The 22,754-nt window shown below is 39.3% G+C and overlaps 1 protein-coding gene across 3 annotated transcripts in view; it reads right to left on the bottom strand.

The window, feature by feature from the left end:
* The window catches only part of MET (MET proto-oncogene, receptor tyrosine kinase), a 115,414-nt gene that overhangs the window by 43,683 nt on the left and 48,977 nt on the right, over nt 1–22,754 (bottom strand). For all 3 annotated transcript variants that reach the window (XM_010831211.1, XM_010831213.1, XM_010831212.1), the window contains exons 3-5: nt 10,831–11,022; nt 2,386–2,520; nt 1,185–1,358 (exon numbers count right to left, since the gene is read on the bottom strand). In XM_010831211.1, coding sequence (XP_010829513.1) covers nt 1,185–1,358; nt 2,386–2,520; nt 10,831–11,022 — 501 coding nt within the window. The remainder of the gene's footprint in view (nt 1–1,184; nt 1,359–2,385; nt 2,521–10,830; nt 11,023–22,754) is intronic.

The following is a 22,754-nucleotide window of genomic DNA, read 5'->3' as shown; positions in this document are numbered from 1 at the left end:
TCACACCTAACAGAAAATGATTTGGTTTAAAACCCAGTCACCCAGTACAAATCTTTGCCCAAACCGTAGCTAAATGAAAACAGCCATGTGCTTGGGGGCAGATCCTGTTCTAACTTGCACACTCTGTTTACTTGGGCTTGAACCAGGCGACCGACCAAGATCTTTAACTCGATTCTTTCACATGCATCATTTATTATTACCGAAGTCCAACTGTTCCACATGCAGGCAGAGAAAACACACACTGAGTCCTTACCAGGTTAGTAGCTTCAAGCAAAATGTGTTTGAATCAAGAAAGAAATTTTTACAAATTGCCATGGAGATTTTCAGAGCACCAAATACATGCTTAAGCAAACAAGGCAACAGAGAGAGACTGTGTCTACAATATCATGGCTGAAGTGCACTGCTAGAAGCTCAGTTTTCTAAGAGCAGGAGGTACTTTTGTCTTGTTTGGGAATATGTCCCCCCAGTGTCTAGAAGAGAGACAGCTGTGTGGTAGGCACTCAGTAAATGTTTCTGGAATGAATTAAAGAATGAATTGGCTTGCAGAGTATAGAAGTTAGTGAGGTTATCAGCTGTGTCTTTACTTCTCTTCCATGAACTTTGAGAGAAGGCACACAGCTACCTATGTGTCCACCATCCACTTGCCTCCCAACTTGCCCTGAGAAGTAACCTCTACTCTCATCAATGATGAGACAGCCACCATCTATGCTTTGGAAAGAACAAAACCCCGTTTGCCTGCTCCAGCATGGCTTGGACCTCTAGCTTGCACGGTCCAGGTTAGGGTTCTGTGTTATGATGACTAGATCCCTATGTATGATGGAGGCTTATGTCTGGGCACCTGGTAGATAAAGTAGCTGGTGAGGAATCAGAATGGGCAGGTCAGAAGGGAACAGGTCCCAGTGTGAGGAAATGTGAAGCAGTGTTGCTCTCTAGCCACTACTCTTCTATTCACACATCTGCTAAGGGAGAGCAACTGCCTAAGGAGAGTGTGAAGCACGCACTTCAAGTTCAGGGTCCAGGGGCTTGTGCCCAAAGACACCCTAAAGGGAGAACCTGGAAGGAGGGAGGTGGTGCTTGGGCTGATGCCTCACAGACAAATGAACACTTTGATTTTGAATTTTTTAATCCATGGGATTTATGCTTTCCAAAACAAAACACATACGACAGTTGACAGAGACTCCTACCTTGTAGATTGTTGGCAGACAGGTCTCTTGAGTCCACGTTCCACTGGAGCATTCCTCCAATCGCACACATTTATCATGGCACCAGCCACATTGCACAAAGGAAGGGGCTGAGAGGCACTGACTGCAGGACTGGAAATGTTCACAGCCCAGGCCATTCAGCGGGATCTTGGTGATCTGTGAAGACAAGTGATGGAAAGAGCTTCCAGAGGAGGGTTTTGTTTGCTTGTTAAATAAAAACTAAATACATCAAAGATACATACAAATATAATTTTACAGAGTCTAACAGAGATGCCACTTATGTGTGCACATCATGTAATAATGCTAATATGATTAAACTTAAAAAAACTTTTTTTCCTTCCTTCCACTTTTGGCACATATGTGATAAAAGTAACTATTACTGTCCAGTGAACACAAGCATTATCACGCAATGTGAGAGGTTCTATTTAGTGGGGAAAAGTTTGAGATGATATACTTTTCAAAAAAATTTTTCTTGGAGTATACTTGATTTACAGTATTGTATTAGTTTCTGCTATACAACAAAGTGAATCAGTTATACATATACATATATCCACTATTTTTTGATTTTTTTCCCATACGGTCATTACAGATTATTGAGTAGAGTTCCCTGTGTTATACAATAGGTCCTTATTAGTTATCTATTTTACACATAGTAGTGTATATATGTCAGATCCAATCTCCCAATTTATTCCTCCCCTGCTGAGATGATTTTAAAATAACAAGAGAGTATAATTTAAGCTACTGGAAAACACACTTGAACCTCTGGGAAATTCTAAGTAAGGTTACATATCATTCTGGCACCAAAATGCACCTCCTCTCAGGGAAAAGGGATTATTGGCCAGCATAATCTCTTCCAACATACACTTCAGGAGTTATCTGCCTGCACTAGAGTTCTGCCCTTAGGACTGTAATTCTCATTTTGTGTGTTTGTGTTTCTCATTGAGAAATATAGGACAAAAGGAGAAGTTTACCTCATGAAGATGACCTCCCATAGGTCCAATTTTCCCCAAGTAAAAATTTAACTTGATTTTAGGAGATGTCTGGAATACTCAGGAAAGAGCTTCATAGAAGAGAGATAAATCCAGATGAAGGGAGAAGTTAAAAAGGACCAGGTGACAATGGCTGTAAATATCCACTCAGGAGGAACCACATTGATGGAACCTTCCTATGGAACAGGGCTTACCTTCTTCCCAGTGACAACCAGTGTATAGCCATTCTGGTTTAGCGGGTGCTCCACAATCACTTCTGGAGACACAGGGTGGGAATCCAGGCGAAAATTCACGTGAGGAGTTAATGATCCTGATCGAGAAACCACAACCTGAGAAACAAACCAGAAAGCACTCTTAGTCCAACAGTCCAACAAGCTCAGTTTAAATATACTATCAGGGGAAAACGTGGATGATAATGGTAATACCAGATTAGATGAGCTCATGGATGTTTGAACGATATACCCAACAGTTTATTGCACTGTAAATCAATACATCTTCTAATCTCCTGCCTTGAAGACAATTCATTTGAACCCCCAAGACAGAGTTTTGCCTATGATCTTTTAATGATTTCTAGGAAAGGAGATCTTCCAGCCATTCAGCCAGCACATGCAGACACATGCTCACGATTGTACTGGGAACTGGAGGAGCCAAAACTCACCCCAGAAGACCTCACTTATGCTATAAGGATTCTGGATTATTTTTAAATCTATCCTCCTGACCCTCCCACCAGGCAGCTTCCCTTGACATACAGGAAAGTGTAGTGAACAGGGAGTCTGGAGACCTGGAACTGGTTCCAGCTTTGCTACTCTTTAGCCATATTTATAGATCTTTTGAGGTCGAAATAGGCCCTCAGCTAACTTTGAAATGATGTGCTGTCATTTCTTATAAACCATTGTCCCATCGTACATTATTACTTTGGTTATAAATAAGGTTCTGCTTCTTGGCCTGGTTTTATAATAAGACCTAATGGTTTTAACAATGTCTTGGAAAGGAGATTTGATGAGTGGTGTCATTCTTGTTGTCAGGTATTTCTAATTTGGGATGGTTCTCAGCTATAAAATTCCATCAGTCCAGTCGCTAGAACCCAGTAATAATGAAGTCCAGGTATAAGATCAGAAGAAGGTGAACACTCAGACTACAGGAGAGCTTAGACGCACTCTCATTCTTAAATAGGCCATAACATTCTATCCACAGGAAGGTGCACAATGTTGAGCATAGCTCTGGGCTTGAAACCAACTTTATGAAATTGCTTGACATCCAAATACCCTTTTACATTTCACTGAAAGGGCATTTGTTTGCCACGTTTGAATCATGGGACAAATGTGGGCATCTGTGAGATTGAGATTAAATAATAAACCACTTCTACCTCAGCTTTCTTATCCATAAAATGGGAATGAACTGCTTAGTACTCTAACAAACACACAACATAAAAATGTTCTGGGGAACCAGTAGTAAATTTTTTCTTCAGCACAATAAAGGAGCTATTTACCCTGAAACAATTTGGGAAGATTCCCCAAATCCCTAATTTGCTCCCACAGACTGGATTGTTGATAGAGAAATGGACCAAGTTCACACAGGGCTGTAAAAGTTAAACATCATGACTTTTTTTTTCAAACATTTGCTCTACACCAAACACTCAACACGTTCAAAACAACTCCATTAAGCAGGGTGGCTATATTTGCACAGAAACTAAGTGATACACTGAAGGTCATTTGGTTGGAATGGAAAAGAATGGAAACTACTGTTATTCCTAAATTTAGGGCCAAATAGTTATTTGTGACTTTTGTAGGGAATGCAAAAAAAAAAAAAATCAGTTACCAGTGCTACCTTCCGCTGGTGCTGGTTTCAAGCAGAATATCAGAACACCAGACGTCTAAAGCTTCTACACCAAATTATTTCAGTTAACCATTTTTTTCTATCTTGACTTATTTCTGGTGCTCATCACCTCTTGTTTTTCCTACCCCTCATGCTCCCCTGCTCCCCATTTAAAAAAATATTTCTCTGATTGTTGTCAATCACTTCAAACTGCAAAGGGAAAAAAATTCCTTTTCTCACACACAAGTAAAAACCAAAACAACATAACAGCCTCTTTTAATAAACTGATTCTGTTCTCTGCCTCATTCTGTGCTTTCTACTTCAATGGAGATTATTCATCCTTCTGAACCTTCCTATAGATATTTGAATTTTGTGTCTGTTTCTCTTATACCTTCCCTTCTATTCAGAGCTCCTACATAACGATCAGCTCCTACTTTTTTTTCTCGTATCTTTTTGATCTCTTTAATATCATTCCCCATATCTACAATAAGCAATCTCTTCTTAATTTAATAGGTCATCATCTTTGACTTTGGGCTTCCCTGGTGGCTCAGATGGTAAAGAATCCACCTGTAGCGCAGGAGATCTGGGTTTGATTCCTGTGTTGGGAAGATCTCCTGGAGAAGGGAATGGTTATCCACTCCAGTATTCTTGCCTGGAAAAATCCATGAACAGAGGAGCCTGGCAGGCTACAGTCCATGGAGTCCCAGAGAGTCAGAGACGACTCAGTGACTAACACTTACTCTTGACTTTATCAAATATGGAAGCCCAATCAAATATCCATTTCCCAGAAAGAATTAATATTTCTCTTTTCACAAAGATGTTCTTTGCGCCACTGGAACTTGGATAGATTGATTTGGTTCATTACCTGTTAAGACTCTATCTGGAGAACACCATATATGATGGTAACTGAGCCAGGCATTGTGTTAAGTGCTTTAAATATGTATTTTGTTTAGTCTTCACTATAAGCCTACAGGGTAGGTACTATTATTTTCCATAAAGAAAATATGATAGAGAATTTTAGCTAGAAAGTACAAGTCAGGTTTCCAAGGAACTTTCTCTCATGCCAGAAACTGTTTGCTTGACCTCTTCTTAAACACTCAAATATACTCTTGGAGCACCAGAGTAAACACCAATAAAAAACTTCAACTCTGAGCTCCCAAGAGCCACTTGTGAGTCAAAGCATTAAAACAAATTTCACAATATGTTTGCCTTGCCAAATACTCCTTGTTTCAGTAATCTTGGCTGTACAAGTTAAGTGTGCCTAAAGAGAAAGACTCCACATCTAGATAGTTTCTGATAGCACAGAGGAAATGTTATTAGTACAGCCGACAAGTTCAAAACTTTTGATCATGAACTAGGATGAGTGTGGCTTGGTATAAAAAATGAGATGAAACAGAGAAGACATGAAAGCTGGGGAAAAGTGAGATGACTGCGTGGAGTCTCAAGCAGAGGTTATGTCACAGATGCAAATATCTTTTCAGTTGATCATTAGCCCTTTCTCTGGAAGGATACCTATTGCTATAAAATGCCAAGAATGTGTTTCTATCATTAACTCCTCACTTTCTCTTCTTGCTAAAATTCTAAGTAATTGGGTAACCACTTTAACTCTCAAAATACTCCTGAAGCAATGTTTGCAAGAAATAAGGAGTTCCTTTTGGTTGTCATGGAGATATTTCTAAGGACAGAACAAAATCCAGCTTTTAAATTTAATTCTTATGATAAATCACCTGGCATTCTTAGAACAATCAGTAAGAAATAGAGACCAGCAATTATATTTTGAGTTTCTACTGTGTTGACTATTAATGCCCTATGAACGGGATTCCACAGAGTTCTCTTGCCCTCTTTCCACCATGTGAGTACCCAGCAAAAAGATGGCAATCTGTGGACCAGGAAGCAGACTCTCACTAGACACCACATCTGCTGGCATCTTGATCTTGGAATTCCCAGCCTATAGAATTCTGAGAAATAAATGTTTGTTTTTTAAAGCCACCTAGTATGTTAATTTGTTACAGCAGCCCAAACTGACTAAAACACCAGCAATAGGTTTATATCTTAAGTATGTGAAAGAAATTGATATTTGTCTAGAAAGAAATCAGATACGAAGAGCTTTGTTTCAACCACGGTAAACATCGAGCTTTCTAGAACTAAAAAAATGAAACATAAGAAGTGGAGATCACTGATTGGTGCTGACAACTTAAAATTAGAAGTAGTAATACAAAGTACCAGGCGGCAAAAGTTGAATTAAATGAAACTTTGCTTTGTTCTGTCACTCTTTTTGGTAAAGGGGCATAAGTGTTTCTATACCAACCTGATACTACAAAGGCCAAGATATGTACAAATAGCAATATTCTTTATGATTGTAGTATCAATGTGTGTGTCTCAATTTTTTGAAATGAGTCAAAGTGAGTCGAAATGAGTCAATACCAAATTGAGACCTCTGTAAAAAAATTCAAGCATCTAAGAAACATATAAGCTAGTAACTTTGTAACAATTTTAAAAATCCAAAACTTTCAAATCAGTATTTCAAATATAATGATTATAGGATTAGTCAATCTATACACAGAGTATATCTGTCTGAATTTCAAAGAGGCTACTGATAAATATATTTGGTTTTAAAATGCCTCTCCATTTCTTTCAAGTAAGCACCTAAATAAGAAATTCCAGTTATTCCCTGCTACCAAAAAAAAAAACCACCCCAAAAGGTTAGCATTTTTCAATGTTTCAAATACTTATGATATTTTAAATTTCTATGCTATAACAATTTACAAGATGTATGTATTTCAAGATCATGCATTAATTCATTTTCGGAGACTATATATGAACTGGGCTTAATTTTTTGGTATGGACATAACTCTGTAATTATTATTTACAACAGATGTTTTTTTCCTCACAGAAGAAATCTCAGAATCCATGAAACATATTTTCTTCTAAAGAAATATACCAAAGTTACTGTTCTTTATAGACATAACCAAATTAATGATGTATGCCTTTAAAAAAAAGGCAGATGATATTTTAATTTGATCACTTTATAAAGGAGATAGGTAAGTCAGCAATCTCTGAAGAGAATGTGGAAGTTCAAACTTTGTTTGGCTGTGTCCCTGCAGGCTGCTCTCAGCATTGATGAGTTGATGATCTGTGTCTACATAGTCTAAAATAGCAGTAATCCCAAATGTAACATGCTGCAGGCTTCAACACAAAGCACTGAAATACCATGATGGTGGCACAGGAACCGAAGGAATTTGGAGACAGGAGGTCAATAAATAAATTGATTTTTCTTACTGGAAGTGAGTAATTACTCTCAGGTTCACTGATTACTAATATAATCCTTTAGGTAATGGTTGTAAGTAATGACCATGAGCTAAGGATGTCTTTTTAGGTGATCCCTACCTCTTGAACTTTCTTGCTTAAGACCAACCAGTCAAGAGAAAAGGGCTTATGGGTGGTAACAGCATCTCACAGAAAGGGGGATGGGGGAAGAGAAGGATGATACCAAAGAATCGAATGACATCTATGACAGCGCTCAGGCAGCAGCCACTGTATGCAGACAAGCCAGTGAATGTGGAGATGAACTTGCAAAAAGTCTGGAAAGTGTGTGCCCACCCCCACCCCATCCTCATCCACTCACTCTCCCTGGTCTGACAGTCATGCACAAATATTTTAATAGCAACGCTTGCATCTAGAGATTAAAGGCCTTATATAAGTGCTGTAAAAAAAAATCAAGCAAGCATTGTTTTTGGATGTAGATTAGACGAGGAGCTCAGAAGGGGAGATGTGGGCAATCCCTGTGATTAGTCCTGTGATCTTCATGAGTATCCTGCTTCCCTCTCCCACGTAGCCCTGCACTCTGTGCTCATGTTCTCCAGCCTTATTCTTTTCTACATCCCCACCCCCTCCACAACTTGTAAGAAGCCCTGTTCTTACTGTTTACTTACACTATCTCCAACAGTGCTTATCATATTGTTTTACTTTAAAGCATCCCAAGAGAGCAATCACACAAATAAAAACTGTTTTTCAAATCTAGATCTACATTGACATGGCTCTACAGATAGACTTGAATATATGTACACATTAGTATATTTAGACATAGCTGCACCTGTATGAGATAAGTTACATGCTTAAATGTTAGAAACATGTCAAAAATGTCTTCTCTTCCATACATATAATATTGTTAGCTAAACAATATAAGTCTTGCTAATCAAATAACCACTGTGAAATACCTGATTCACTTTGCACCCAACAGCTGGAGCTGAAGCTTGTATTCCCAGCTAGAGCTGAACATAAGCACAATAGGAAAGGCAGAAACAGCTGCAAACTCTTGGGAGAAAACATTTGCAAAGCAACTTTGCCTTTAGGCTTCAGGGTAGGAAGGAAGTAAAATCATTCTTCTGTTCCTTTTCATGTATGGCAGCTGTCTTTGGGGAAAAAAATTATGTCCCTTCTATTTTGTAACAGAAACTTCATAGTATTATTGAAACATGGGTTGTAGAAACTTAGGCTTGGCCACAGATTCAGCACTTCAGTGCAGTCAAAACATTTACAGAAGTTAAGTCACTGCTTGGATAGATTAGGCTGGATGGTCCCCAAGTTTTTGCTGTACTCCTGACTCCATCTCCAACATTATTTGCTGTAAACAAACTGGATTTTAGTGATGGTGATTCTTTGATCCTTTAAATGGTTTAGGATTATTTACATAAAATTTTACCAAATGGAATTCTTTTAGGCAAGTGGCAGAGAAACAGATCCTCTCTCGGTGAGTCTCAATAGCCTTGTGTTTTTTATGTCTTTGTTTTCTCTAGGTATCAGGTACATGTTTCTATCTCCCCTACTAAAATTTTAATTCTTAGTATTTAGGTTCTCTGTCACAGCTTCCTTTGCCTCACTTATTTGCCTAGTAAAGCATAGTTAGTATGTTCCTGATATATAAGGAATGAATTGAGAGTTACCTGGTTTCAAAAAGTCAAGGATATCAGTGCTTTTCATAAGAAAAGTAATTATTTAAATACTTATTTTCATCTTTGGTGTTATGGATGCACAGATATATTATAGCTTCTTTGATGAAAATGCTGGGAGATAAGAATAAAACATTTGTTACAGCATTTCTATTCTAATGAAACTGATATATATAACATACCACTTGGTGAAATCTGAAATCTGTCACACAGCAGAATTTACTCAGTTATTAAAGCATTCTATACAAAAGTGGAATTTTATTAGAACTTCAGAATCTGGAAATAGGCCAGGAACCTTGTGATGTGAAAAAGTGTCAGACCTAAAGTGACTGTAGAAGAAAGCTTATTAATATGCAACCGGATTGGTGAGGTAATACACAAAATAAAAAAACGAAAGCAGAAAAAAAGATAACACGAGGAAATGAACATAGGGAAGCCAGTGAGAATTCAACAGATGCTACGTTCAGTCATTCTTCTTCAGATTTTTCTTGGAATTCTCTAGAATAACATAAATATCAACTAAAAACACATTAAACACCAGATAACAACACACATTTTACAAGGATAGTAGATATGACCATATTTCAAATTTGTTAGAGTGCTTGTCTGTGTTGGATGGGGCTGGGCATCTCTCCTTAACATTTTGAGGACAAAATTAAATGGTTTGAAGTGGGTAAATAGGAACACTGGACTGAGAGAGAGAGAGCAAGGAAGAAAAAGCATAGCTAATTGTGAAGCAGTGGGAGGAGGGGAGACCAAGTGTGGAATCATTTAGATCTGTATGATTCGTTGTGAAGTGGGAAAGTTTTATTTACACGTTTTATGATTTTGCAAAAATTCCACCAGGCCCACTAGTACAAGAAGAACATCTGATGCATATCCAGACTGCTATAAAGACAGTGGTGGTTTTTAAAAATATGTTTTGTTAAAGAATACAGATAGAGAATGTACAAATGAGCAAGTCATAGGAAAACATCATCATCCTCAATTGCTTTACTGAAAGTCATTTCCTGACCAGGATGTTAATTATGTCAGATGATCACGAAATAAATATCTCCCTTTTAAAGAAATTTCTAGTCTTTGTGGAAAGTCAACATTTCCATAGATACCATCATCATTGTGCATTAACCAAGAATCTACTAATGAACTCATGTTGAAAGCACTACCAATAACTATTAAAACAGTAAAACAGACCCAACATGAGAGCATCTTAATTTCTGCAAAGTGCTAGGGGTTTTGTATCTAGGAGACACGATAACTGCGACTCTGAAATGTGAACTTTTATTGTATGGGAATACTGTTGCTATCCATTAAAAGCATTTCTTAACAAAATCTGGATCTTTTTTCCCCCAGTGTTTGTACTTCTTTGTGTCTGACCCCATCATTTTGCAGAATCAGAAGAGCTGGAGTTACAATGGGATTCTGATGATAACGTCCCTTCCTAACGCCTGCCAATATTTCTCAATGATGTGAATGTTTCTTCTCATGGAGACGCACAGCTCACACAATAGCTCTCCTTTGATCTGTAGCTTCTCCTGAAATAGGAAAACATCGCCTGGAAGTGCTTTAATTGTTTCATTTTATTTTCCAATCATGTGATTTAAATCATGAATGGAAAAAAAAACCTCAAACTGTTCCAGGCAAGAAAATTAAAGCAACCACATTTAAACTGAAAGCTTTAAGAATTTAACAAAAAAAGGCCATACACTTCAAGAAAGGGACTAGGCTTCATTGTTTTGCTTTCAGTCTGTGTCTCTAGCTTCCACTGTGATTTTCACTTTACAGTATTTGCCAACACCTTACTGTAAAAAGAGAAGCAAATTAATTGTATGACACTGGATAAAACAGACATAGCCACTCTCAGAAAGTATGTACCTGCATGAATCGACCTTCTGATGTCCCAAGATTAGCGATGGTGAGATCTCCTTTGATAAAGGTGGATATAGATGTTAAGAGGACTTGGTTGAACTGGCCCGTGAATAAGTCAACGCGTGGCAAAGCTGTGGTAAACTCCGTTCGATATTCATCATTGCGCACTTCACATCCTGATGAATTTCTCAAAAGTGTCTGGAATAAAATATGGTCATAGAATTAATGTGAGTCCAGATGTGAGCAAGCTGTTAAGAAACTTTCTGGTGTGTCTTTTCAGAGGTTAGAGGGAATGGCAAGGATAACAGACAATCTGAAAATGGACATATAGCCCCAGATAGGCAGAAACAGTTCCCGTGATCTAAATGACTTCAGTATCAGTAAGTGCTGTTGTATATACACAGACACTAAGATTAGGGCTTCCTTGGTGGCTCAGATGGTAAAGAATCTGCCTGAGATGCAGGAGACCCTGGGCTTGATCTCTGAGTCAGGAAGATCCCCTGGCAAAGGGAATGGCAATCCACTTGAGTATTCTTGCCTGGAGAATCTCATGGACAGAGGAGCCTGGTGAGCTACAGTCCATGGGGTCGCAAAGAGTCAGACACGATGGAGCGACTAATACTTGCACTTTCACTTTTTAAAACTAGGGTCAGATCTTATCATCACAGTTTGTACCACGGCTCCACATGTTAAGTACATAAAAACGGCCACATGTAAGTACATAAAAATGGAATTCAGCAGGCGCTAGTAGGAGAAAAACAAAACTATGAATGTCTCAGGCCTGGACATAAAGGCAATGCTTCTAGCAGGCAAGTCCAGTGAGATGGATATCAACTGGAATAATCACAAATGTGGGAGTCACACTGGGACACTATATTTTAAACTGTGTGCCTTTGTACCTTTGTGTACAGTGAGGTGGTACGGAGTGATGATTTATAGATAATTCATGAGAAAGCAGTGGAGAACCAACCCCAGACCCAGGTGCCTGCATCATACAGCAATTATCTATATGTTTGTGAAATTCATGTTACTTCTGTTTCAGTTCTTCCATTTGTAAAACTGAGAAAATTACAGAAATGCACCTACCTTACAGAGCTGCTGTAAAGATTAAATGAGCTAGTTTATAGAAATCTCTTATAAAAGAACCCAGTACACAGAGAACACAGAGAAATTGTCCTCATTATGGTGAAAGGCTCAAAAAATGCAAAAGTTATACATCAAATGCTTTATTAACCAGCTAACTAAAAGGCAATTACCACCCAATCAGGTGGTAATTTATCGTTTAGTTTTAACTTCAAGTGAAAGGATTTAAATAATATTGTTCACTAATATATGACAAGCACTTGGATCCCTCCCTTCTCCTTGACTCTTCAGTCTCCTGCTTTTCCTTCTCAGTCAGTTCAGTCACTCAATCATGTCCAACTCTTTGCGACCCCATGGACTGCAGCACACTAGGCTTCCCTGTCCATTATCAACTCCTGGAGCTTACTCAAATTCATATCCATTGAGTCAGTGATGCCATCCAACCATCTCATCATCTGTCATCCCCTTCTTCTCCTGCCTTCAATCTTTCCCAGCACCAGGGTCTTTTCAAATGAATCAGCTCTTCGCATGAAGTGGCCAAAGTATCGGAGCTTCAGCTTCAACATCAGTCTTTCCAATGAATAATCAGGACTGATTTCCTTTAGGATGGACTGGTTTAATCTCCTTGCTGTCCAAGGGACTCTCAAGAGTCTTCTCCAACACCACAGTTCAAAAGCATTAATTCTTTGGCACTCAGCTTTCTTTATAGTCCAACTCTCACATCCATACATAACTACTGGAAAAACCATAGCTTTGACTAGATGGACCTTTGTTGGAAAAGTGATGTCTCTGCTTTTTAAAATGCTGTCTAGGTTGGTCATAACTTTTCTTCCAAGGAGCAAGAGTCTTAATTTCATGGCTGCAGTCACCATCTGCAGTGATTTTGGAGCCCCCCAAAATAAAGTCTCTCACTATTTCCATTGTTTCCCATCTATTTGCCATGAAGTGATGGGAACAGATGCCATGATCTCAGTTTTCTGAATACTGAGGTTTAAGCCAACTTTTTCACTCTCCTCTTTCACTTTCATCAAGAGGCTCTTTAGTTCTTGGCTTTCCACCATAAAGGTGGTGTCATCTGCATATCTGAGGTTATTGATATTTCTCCCAGCAATCTTGATTCCAGCTTGTGTTTCATCTAGTCCAGCATTTCTCATGATGTACTCTGCATATAAGTTAAATAAGCAGGGTGACAATATACAGCCTTGACATACTACTTTCCCTTCTACTACTTCTCAAACTGTAGCATTTGTCTCCTCTGCAGGACCATCCATGCTTGCCTATCAATGTTAGGGTTCTTCAAGGCTCCATCTTAGGGCTCACTCTGCTCACTCTTGATACTCTCTACCCAGGATATGTTTTATTGTTTTTAGTTGACACTCATATTTGTGCCTCCAGGCTACACTGCTCCTCTGAACTGACTGTACATTTATCAAACTGCCTACGAAACTGGCATTCAGATGTCTCAGAGACCTCAGGCTCAACATGACCAAAGTAGAAACAACAATCCTCCTTGCCTGATCTCATGATACAATGCACTCCAGCAAATGGCTCCACCATTTCTCCAGGTGCACAAGTCAGAAATTTAAGTGTTATCCCTGATTCCTCCCCATAAACAGTCTACTGCCAAGTCCCATCAATTGCACTTTCTAAATATCTCCTGAGTCCATCCACTTTTCTTTATCTCCACCATGGCAACTTCATCCAAGGTACCCTCATCTCTTTCTTGGACTATGAGAATGGCTTAACTGGACCTGACCAATCCAATCTCATTCAACCTCTTTCTAGATCCATTCTCCACACTGCAGCCAAGTTTTCTTTTTAAACCACATATCTCATCATGTCACTCTGCTTAAAATGCTTAACACTTCCCCACTGCTCATAGGATCAAGGACAATATTTTTAATATGCCCGGTTGGCTCCTGCCTCATCCAGCCCCTGTTCAAATTCTCCAGACTCAGCCTGCATTGTTTTCTTCCTTGCTCCCTATGCTCCAGTGAGCTGGCCTTCTTTCAGTTCCCCAAATAAGCCAAATGTCCTCCTTACAGAGTCTCTGAACATGCTGTTCCTTCTGCTCCTTCCACCTCCATTCACCTTGGTAACTCCTATACCTCCTTCAGATCTCAGTTTGTCATCAGTTTTTCAAAATGTCTACCCTGATCTCAATATCGAGGTCAAATGCTTCTATGATAGACTGCCATAATACCATGTACCTATGTGAAATGGCACTTATTGCTGCAACCATTATTTGTTTTTGTGATAATATGAGTCATGTGAGACTTCCCATGTGGCTTCCTATGATCAGAGACTCTGCTTGTTTACTACTATATTGTTAGTAGTAGATGAAATGCCACACACAGTAGATGTATAATAAATATTAATTGAATGAATGAACAAGTAAGTAAATCAATTATGGGTAGATGGGGAATGAGAGTAAAGATACAAACCGAATTACTAAAGCAATTTTTTTTTTTTTCAGGAATGGGGGTAGTTTAAGAGTTTACAAGAGACAAATGTAGAGACCGACTCTGACTATCCTGACAAAATGATTGCAAACTGGTAACTCTGAGGCAGATAACTGGGACAAAAAGTTGTATAAGTAAAACAAAGCCTAACTTGGAAGAAAGAGAGAAAATTTTCAGTTTTACACATCTTTATATGTAGCAGAAGTCCGGAAAATGATTTAGAGATTATAGAGATTTTCTATTATTGTCCTGTTTTATTTGTCATAATCAGAAAGTTGTTACAGTATATTTCAAACCAACTGAGTGTTTAAGAACAAACTAAAATAAAAAGTTTAAAAATTAAATAAAATCTAAAAAAAAATAAAGTCATAATCTCCAGGAAAAAAAAAATATATATATCCTTATGTAAAATAGGCTTCCCTGGTGGCGCAGTGATAAAAAACCTGCCTGCCAATGCAGGAAATGTAGATTCGATCCCTGGGTTAGAAAGATCCCCTGGAGAAGGAAATGAAAAACCACTCTAGCATTCTTGCCTGGGAAATCCCATGGACAGAGGAGCCTGGAGGGCTACAGTCCATGGGAGTTGCAAAAGAGTTGGACATGGCTAAGCAACAACAACATATAAAATAACCTTACTCCATAATGTCAAACTTATGTCACACAGAATGCAAAGTTCTTACATCTATTAACTTTTATGGTTAAATATAACCTAACGTGCTGTTTTATACAGCAACTACTTTTTTATTTTAAATAGTGAAAAATTAGTGAACAGAAGGTCTCAGAGATGCTAAACTTATGACTTATAATTAATAAGATGTTCTAGTTCTAGACATTTTTGATATATATTAGTGAGTACTCTTTTACTATTTAATTAGAAGCTTTTCTTCACTAAAGTGCTATAGATTGCTTTGAGGAGTAGCAAATAACTGAGATGTACGATCAGTTCAATAGTAACTGATTAATTGGTAATTAGGTTTCCACTGGTGATCAGTCATCCATTTTGAACAGGGCTGGAACTAGAGAAGCTTCTTAAAGGAACAGAAGCCAATTTTAAATCAAAGGCCTTCTCAAGTATTCTGTTATAGAGGAGGCTGCTCTTCAGAGTCAGCTTCTCTGATTTTGTTCATTTCTTGTTCTACTTTTTTCTATGTCTAGGAGGCATTCTGGGAACTTTAAAGGCTCAGACTTGACTTGGGATTCAGTGCTGGTGGAGATATGATGGATTCATCAAGATATAAAACAATTGGCAAATTGTGGAGCAGAGTCTTAGGTTGTAAGCTAGCAGCAGCAGTCTACTAGATGATACCACTCTAGTGGCAGAAAGAGAAGAGGAATTAAAGAGCCTCTTGATGAGGGTGAAAGGAGAGTGAAAAAGCTGGCTTAAAACTCAACATTCAAAAAACTAAGATCATGGCATCTGGTCCTATCACTTCATCATGGCAAATAGACAGGGGGAAAAAATGGAAATAATAACAGATTTTCTTGGGCTCCAAAATTACAGTAAATGGTGACTGCAACCATGAAACTAAAACATGCTTGTTCCTTGGAAGAAAAGCTATGACAAACCTAGATGGCATATTAGAAAGCAGAGCTATCACTTGGCCAACAAAGTCCATATAGTCAAAGCTTTGGTTTTTCCATGTACGGATGTGAAAGTTGGACCACAAAGAAGGTTAACTGTTGAAGATTTGATGTTTTTGAACTGTGGTGCTGAACAAGACTCTTGAGAGGCCCTTGGCCAACAAGGATATCAAACCAGTCAATCCCAAAGAGAATCAACCCTGAATATTCATTGGAAGGTCTGATGCTGAGGCTGAAGCTCTAATACTTTGGTCACCTGATGTGAAGAGCCAACTCACTAGGAAAAAACCCTGGGGCTGGGAAAGACTGAGGACAGGGGAAGGGACGACAGAGATGAGATGGTAGGACAGCATCACTGACTCAATGGATATGAATTTGAGCAAACTCCAGGAGATAGTGAAGATCAGGGAAGGCAGGCATCCTGCAGTCTATGGGGTCACAAAGATTCTGACATGACTTAGTTATTGACTGAACACCAACCAATAAGAGTCCAGGAACTGTCTCATTCATCTTTTAATCTCACTGTTTACCCTGCCTAGCACATTGTATTTAACAAGTCTGCTGAAAAATTAATGCATTTGCAGAGTAACCCAGGGTTAAAGCCCATTTTCCTACCCAGCTTGCTTTGTGATCTGTGTTGCTGAATGGGGCAACCTGGAGAACAGAGGTTAGATGCATCTCAGATTGTTTGCAAACCTGCAGGACCTCATTGGTCTTTCTAAATGAAGGCAAAAAAACAGGACCAGAACCTTAGCGTCTATTTGTCTGTTTTCTCATGTGTAAGGCTTTTTTTTTTTTTACCATTAGTTAATAACTGATTTAAAAAATGTACAAAACAAACATATGGTATGATGCTTTAAAATAGTGAAATTTCATTTGCTTATTGGCTTTATCACAGGTAAGGCTTAACAACTGTAGAACTCTGCATCAGAATTAACGTAACATTTACACTGCACACTTCAAGGCATCTCCTTCAGGAAATATAAGTTCTCTAAATGGTAGTCCCTCAGGAATGAGAGGATTAAATTATGTCTCTACTCCCTCTTCTCCCCAATCCCCAGCCCCCCAACAAACTCCAAAGTACAGAAACTCTGTACAATGTTGGAATAGAATGTACAGAATTCCTTGATCTTGAAAAATTGTGTACTTTGGAGCCAAAGCCAACAAACATCATGTCTGGTTTGAGTGGCATTCAAATTTCATAAGCCAGGGGACCCCAACCCAACCTTTCTCCTTTTCCTTTTCGCCACAGCTGAGATCTGCGGGAGAGGGACTACTTCTTGTCTCTTCTTGCTGAGAATCCAGATAAACTTGACAGCTGTGGTCAGGGTGGCAGGAACTGGCTTGCAGAGCTGCAGGCTGTCTTTGAGCTTGAACAGTAGATTTTTAACTATTAAGGAGCCTTGTTTTAAACTCTCAGCAGTGCAAAGGTAAAGTATTGTGTAAATACGACAAGATATCCATCTGATTCACTCTCTTACAGATAACGAGTGAATGTGTTCCTTGCTCATTTGCTCAGGGAAGATGGGGTGACTTCTCACCACTTTACAACAGTTAGTTTCTGGATGTGACATCTGGAGTGGGATTTGCGTCTAACTGGAAGAACAACTATAGACCCGCTGCCAGGGGTCTCCTTGCCACTTGTGTTCTTGTGCTTCTCTTGAACCCAGAGGTCTTGTGTTTTGGGGTAAAAGTGAATGCAGCGTGTGGAGAGCAGTTCTTTGGTACAACAGCTGCTTTGGGGCACCTTGTTAGAAGAGTCTAACAAGAAAGGTTCACCCCAGCACCAGTTGAGGAGCCAGATGAAACTCTCTTTTTGGTAACAAAGGGAGGAAGAAGGAAGGAAGGGAGGGAGGAAATCAGTCTTTACCCTGCACCTACACTGTGCCAGGCACTGAGTTGGGCATTTTCACATATAAGCAGAGACACAGTAGCCCGGTGAGGTTCTATCACATTGAATTTCAGCAGGAGACTCAGGACAGCCAAGGGTGGCCACAGGTTCACAGTGGAACAGGCATTCAAATTTAATTCTCTCTGATTCTCAAGCTCAAGAACTGCTTTTGCTACTGTTAACTATTCTGGGCAAAGTTCCTAGGATTTCAGAGTTACAAAAATGGAAAGGGCCTTAGAGATCACCTTACTCCAGCCCCCTCATTTTATGTACAAGAAACTGAAAGTTAGGGAAACTGTAATTCTCAGGAGTAAGAATCACTTAACAAAAGTTACCATTCAACATGTAAACCCACAACTCTTCAAAGTAGGAAATGTAGATTTGCCTTCTATGATTCCTTTTCTGGAAGAAAGGCTGGAATTAATCATTATTTTCTGGACCATGGGACAGAGATGACCTCCAGCAATTTGGGCTGTTCTAGTCATGTGACTCTCAGACCTACCTTTTTATCACCTATTTTGGTTAGTGAACATTATGAGGTTTCCATCCTGGTAACTTGAAATGTCAGCCATCACCAACTTCTCTTTCTCTAGCATCTCTCACAGCCAACCAGTTACTAAGTCTTGCTAAACCCTGTCCACAGTGTCTCTTCAGTGCTACCTCCACCCACCCCAGTACCCCTGCCCCAGGTGAGGTGTTTCCCTTCCATCTGTGTCCCACTTCATCTGCCTTGAAGCCGTTATGAGCTGTCACTTCATCCTTCAATACTTCAGTTGCTTCCCAAAAGCCGTATGACATCCAAATCTGCCTCTATTTACATTTCTAGTCTTTTTTCCATTTAAGGCATTAAGATTTCTCATTAAGATGGTCAAGTGACCATCTAGGACATCAAACGAATCTCAAAGTGGCTATAATGACACAAGAGCCTTCCCATTATTGTATTCTTGCACTTGCTTTGGCAGCTGACATCCCCCTCCCACTGGCCACTGATACCCACTCCCTGCTCATGTAAACCTGAACCCTGACTCTTCCAAAGTCTCTCTTTGCAACATCTTTTCAATTAAAGAAGTAATGTGTTTTATTGGATGGGGGAGGGGAGACAGTGACAAAGACTAAGATTAGAGGATAGTACAGGGCACAGGGAAGATACCATACAACTTGAGATATTTGAGTCAAGAGAGAAAATCACCCAGTACAATACATTGTCTAGGGATATACACATGTGTAGCACAACTAAAGGCAAGGGGAAGATGAACAAATAATTCACAAATTCCATTTACCCAATTTTCTGGGGCAGGAGGGGAGGGATGTGACTGGGCGGGGGGCTTCAAAGGCATTGGTAATATTCTCTTTTTAAGCTTCATGGTAGAGAATCAGTATTTATTTTTCACACACATAACACATACATGTATACATTATTCTTTTGTGTATATGAATATAATCATTAAAAATAAATTTTAAAAGAAAACAGTGAATAAATGGGAAGTAACAAAGTGGAGTCTATTAAGTATTTTCTCCAACCCAACTTCTTGATGTCTTAAGCAGGTTTGAAACATTCTCATAGCTTTTCTCAGCTCATAGAAGCTCACAATACTGATGTTAAATAACATCTGCATGGTGCATTATGGTTTTCAAAGTACATTATCTCATCTGATTCTCTCAACAAGTCTCAGCTGGGTTTGTCATGATTATCATATTTCTACAGGTGAAGAAATTGAGGTTCAGAGAGTCGATGCTAAGTATCAGAGCCTGAGGGCTTCCCTGGTGGCTCAGTGGTAAAGAATCCACCTGTAAAGCTGGAAATTTGGGCTCAATCCCTGGGTTGGGAAAGTCCCCTGGAGAAAAGAATGGCAACCTGCTCCAGTATTCTTGCCTGGGAAATCCCATGGACAGAGGAGCCTGGGGGTTTATAGTCCATGGAGCTGCAAAGATTTGGACACAACTTAGCAACTAAACAACAAGAATTAGACCCTGAATCCAAGGTGTTGATCTAAATTCTGTATTCCCTATATTGCATTGTGCTATTTATTTATTGGTTCTCACAGTATTTCTGAGGCAAACCCACGCTCTTAAGGATAGTCTAATAAGGACCTGGGAGGAACGAAAAATGAGAACAGGAGAGGAATAGTTCTACCCTAGCTAAGATTTGATGAATCCCATGAACTCAGGCAAATTGCTTGATCTATCTTGGTCTGAGTTTTATTTATATAACAAACATTTGTTCATAGTGTGTATAATGTGTCAGGCATTGTTCTAAGCATTTTTGAAATACTCATTCACTGAATCCTCTTAACAATCCTAGGAGCAAGCTGAAGGACTGAAAGGTCACATGCTCGGCTGCAGCAGGGCTAAGATTAAACTGAGGTCATTGTGCCCCAGGGTCTTCACTACTCTCCTAGGCTGCCCCCTCCTTATCTATAAAGGGAGAGGTGGAGAGAACTGATTTCAACTTTCTCTTCCAGCTCTACCATGCTGTGGGTCTACGGGTGACTTTCCAAAGCTTCCCTGGGCCTGGAATCACCAAGCTGCCACCAGCCCACTGTTGGAACAAATGAATGCTTATGATGTTTAAAATGCCATGAATGATCACTGTCCCCTAACCACCAGAGGCTGCTTCAAAACAAACATAGATTCTGGATATATACACCCATTTTATAAGAAGGTTTGAAAAGCATTTAGCTTTTAAAGGTTTATCGTCTTCTAAAATAATTATGTGCTGTTAATTCTGAGAAACAATGGTAAACATCCTGTTTTGGTTTTTCTTTAAGTTTGTTAAAGCCTTGCTTCTTTAACCTAGAACCTTATATACTGTCATGTGCATGTGTGCTCTGTCACTTCAGTTGTGTCCAGCTCTTTGCAACCGCATGGACTGTCGCCCGCCACATTCACCTGTCCATGAGATTCTCCAGGCAAGAACACTGGAGAGGTTGCTAAGCCCTTCTCCAGGGGATCTTCCCCACTCAGGGATCGAACCTGTGTCTCTTGTGTCTTCTGCCCTGCAGGTGGATTCTTTACTGCTGAGCCACCAGGGAAGCCCATATACTGTCAGAGTTAAATAACAGGAATTACTCAACAATCCGTACTGTCAGAGTTAAGTAACAGGAATTACTCAACAATCCGTAAACAATCCCTTTAATTTAGTCTTTCTTTACCTTTTCATGAGTACTTGACAAATATCTCTAACCTGACTGAAACATATACTATTTTTTTTATAAAGAAAACTGAAGTGCTATATACTTCAATGTATTTGATTCAAAATGTTTCCCCTAATTAACATTATGATGCATGCAGTGAATATGCAATTACATTTAATTCAGTATAATTAAGTATGTGATATATTTAAAATAGTGATTCTTCTAATTGATCTATAGGACAAATTTAGCTCATCTATAGATAATTTAAATCAGTCTTGCAGAGAGATTTTTAAAAATGTTCTATCTTGTGAGATCTTTGCCAGTTCACTCATACCAGCTCTCTTCCCTCCTTGCCCATGACTAAATTAACAGAAACAATTTAATATTGTTTATTCATAATTATATTTTGGATACATTTTATGGACATGTAATAATGTTTTTCAGGGGGATACATATTTCAAAATAGAAAGTTTTTCTTTGTCTAAGCCTTTTAACAGAGTTGGCTAAAACTCAACTGCTTTAATTTCAGGAACTCCACTTCGTTTGTTTCCCTAAATTTTATTCATGTGCTCTCTTATATTTGCTACATTGGACTGGGAGGTGGGTGGTATTGAGAGCTGACCACAGGCAGAGGCACAGAGCTTTGAACTTCAGTGTCTGCTTATGCTTCTTTCAGACGTAGTTCAGCTTCTCTCAGTCTGTTCTCAGATGTCTAAGACATCAACAAGATGGGATTCTCTGAAAAATGCTGAAGAGTCAGCTCTCTGGCAGAGCAGGCCCTTCCTGTTGGGGTCTTTAATGCAATGCCAGACTATCAGAATCTGCCTGCAACGCAAGAGACCCAAGTTCAATCCCTGGGTCAGGAAGATCCTCTGGAGAAGGGAACGGCAGCCCACTACAGTATTCTTGCCTGGAGAACTCCATGGACACAGAACCTGGTAGGCTACAGTCCATGGGGTTGCAAAGAACCGACACAACTGAGCAACTAACACTTTCACTTTCAGGCTATTAGAATGCTGTGGTCAAACCCTAAGAATGTGACTTCATTGTTTTGTGCTAAGAAGGGGATATCTGATGTTGGGCTCAGTCATGATTTAAAAGAAAGAAGCTTCCTTAGTATTTTTGCTGCCACAAATGTCTCTTGATGAAGTGATCCTGCCTCATGGCTTCAATAACCTAAAACTTCAGTTGGAGTTCTAGCAGAGGAGCAAAATGAATGAGCAGAGTTAAAGGTTGACCATCTCTAGGAAGGAATAAAGGGCAGCTTCAGTCAGTCATGAACATAGTATAACCAGACATCTGGCCAGCCAGCTGCTGGCTCAACTCTGGTGATTCATGAGGTAATGGAGCTGTCTTGTGGTGATGACTTAACTTTACACACCCAGGCGCATTCTCTGTTCTGAGGACCAGCCCCGTCTCTGCAATTGCCTTAAGGCCAAGTTTGAATGTACCATTGATGACATGGAAACTCATCATTTTTTCTTTCCAAGCTGATTCCCTTTCTAGTTTCCTATTTCTATACAGCATCATAGTCACTCTTTCCCTAAGCCTGAGGTCTTAGTCATCTTTAACTCTTCCTCTTCCTTTATTGTTTATGTCTGTCTACCTATCTACTCACATTTTTTCTACTGAATTAAAGCAAAGTTCATAATAAGACCCCTACAATCTGATTTCCTTGATTCCATAATCTCCTTCCTCAAGTCCACTTCTTAGTCATGCCTAGTGGCAATCACACAAGCCTAGTGGAAAAGAGTATGGGTTCAGGGATGACCCTGCCTT

Source organism: Bison bison, unplaced genomic scaffold (assembly GCF_000754665.1).
Source record: "Bison bison bison isolate TAMUID 2011002044 unplaced genomic scaffold, Bison_UMD1.0 scf7180017864525, whole genome shotgun sequence".
Classification (NCBI taxonomy): Eukaryota; Metazoa; Chordata; class Mammalia; order Artiodactyla; family Bovidae; genus Bison; species Bison bison.
The sequence above is the reverse complement of the archived record's forward strand: the minus strand, read 5'-3'. Positions and strand labels throughout refer to the sequence as shown.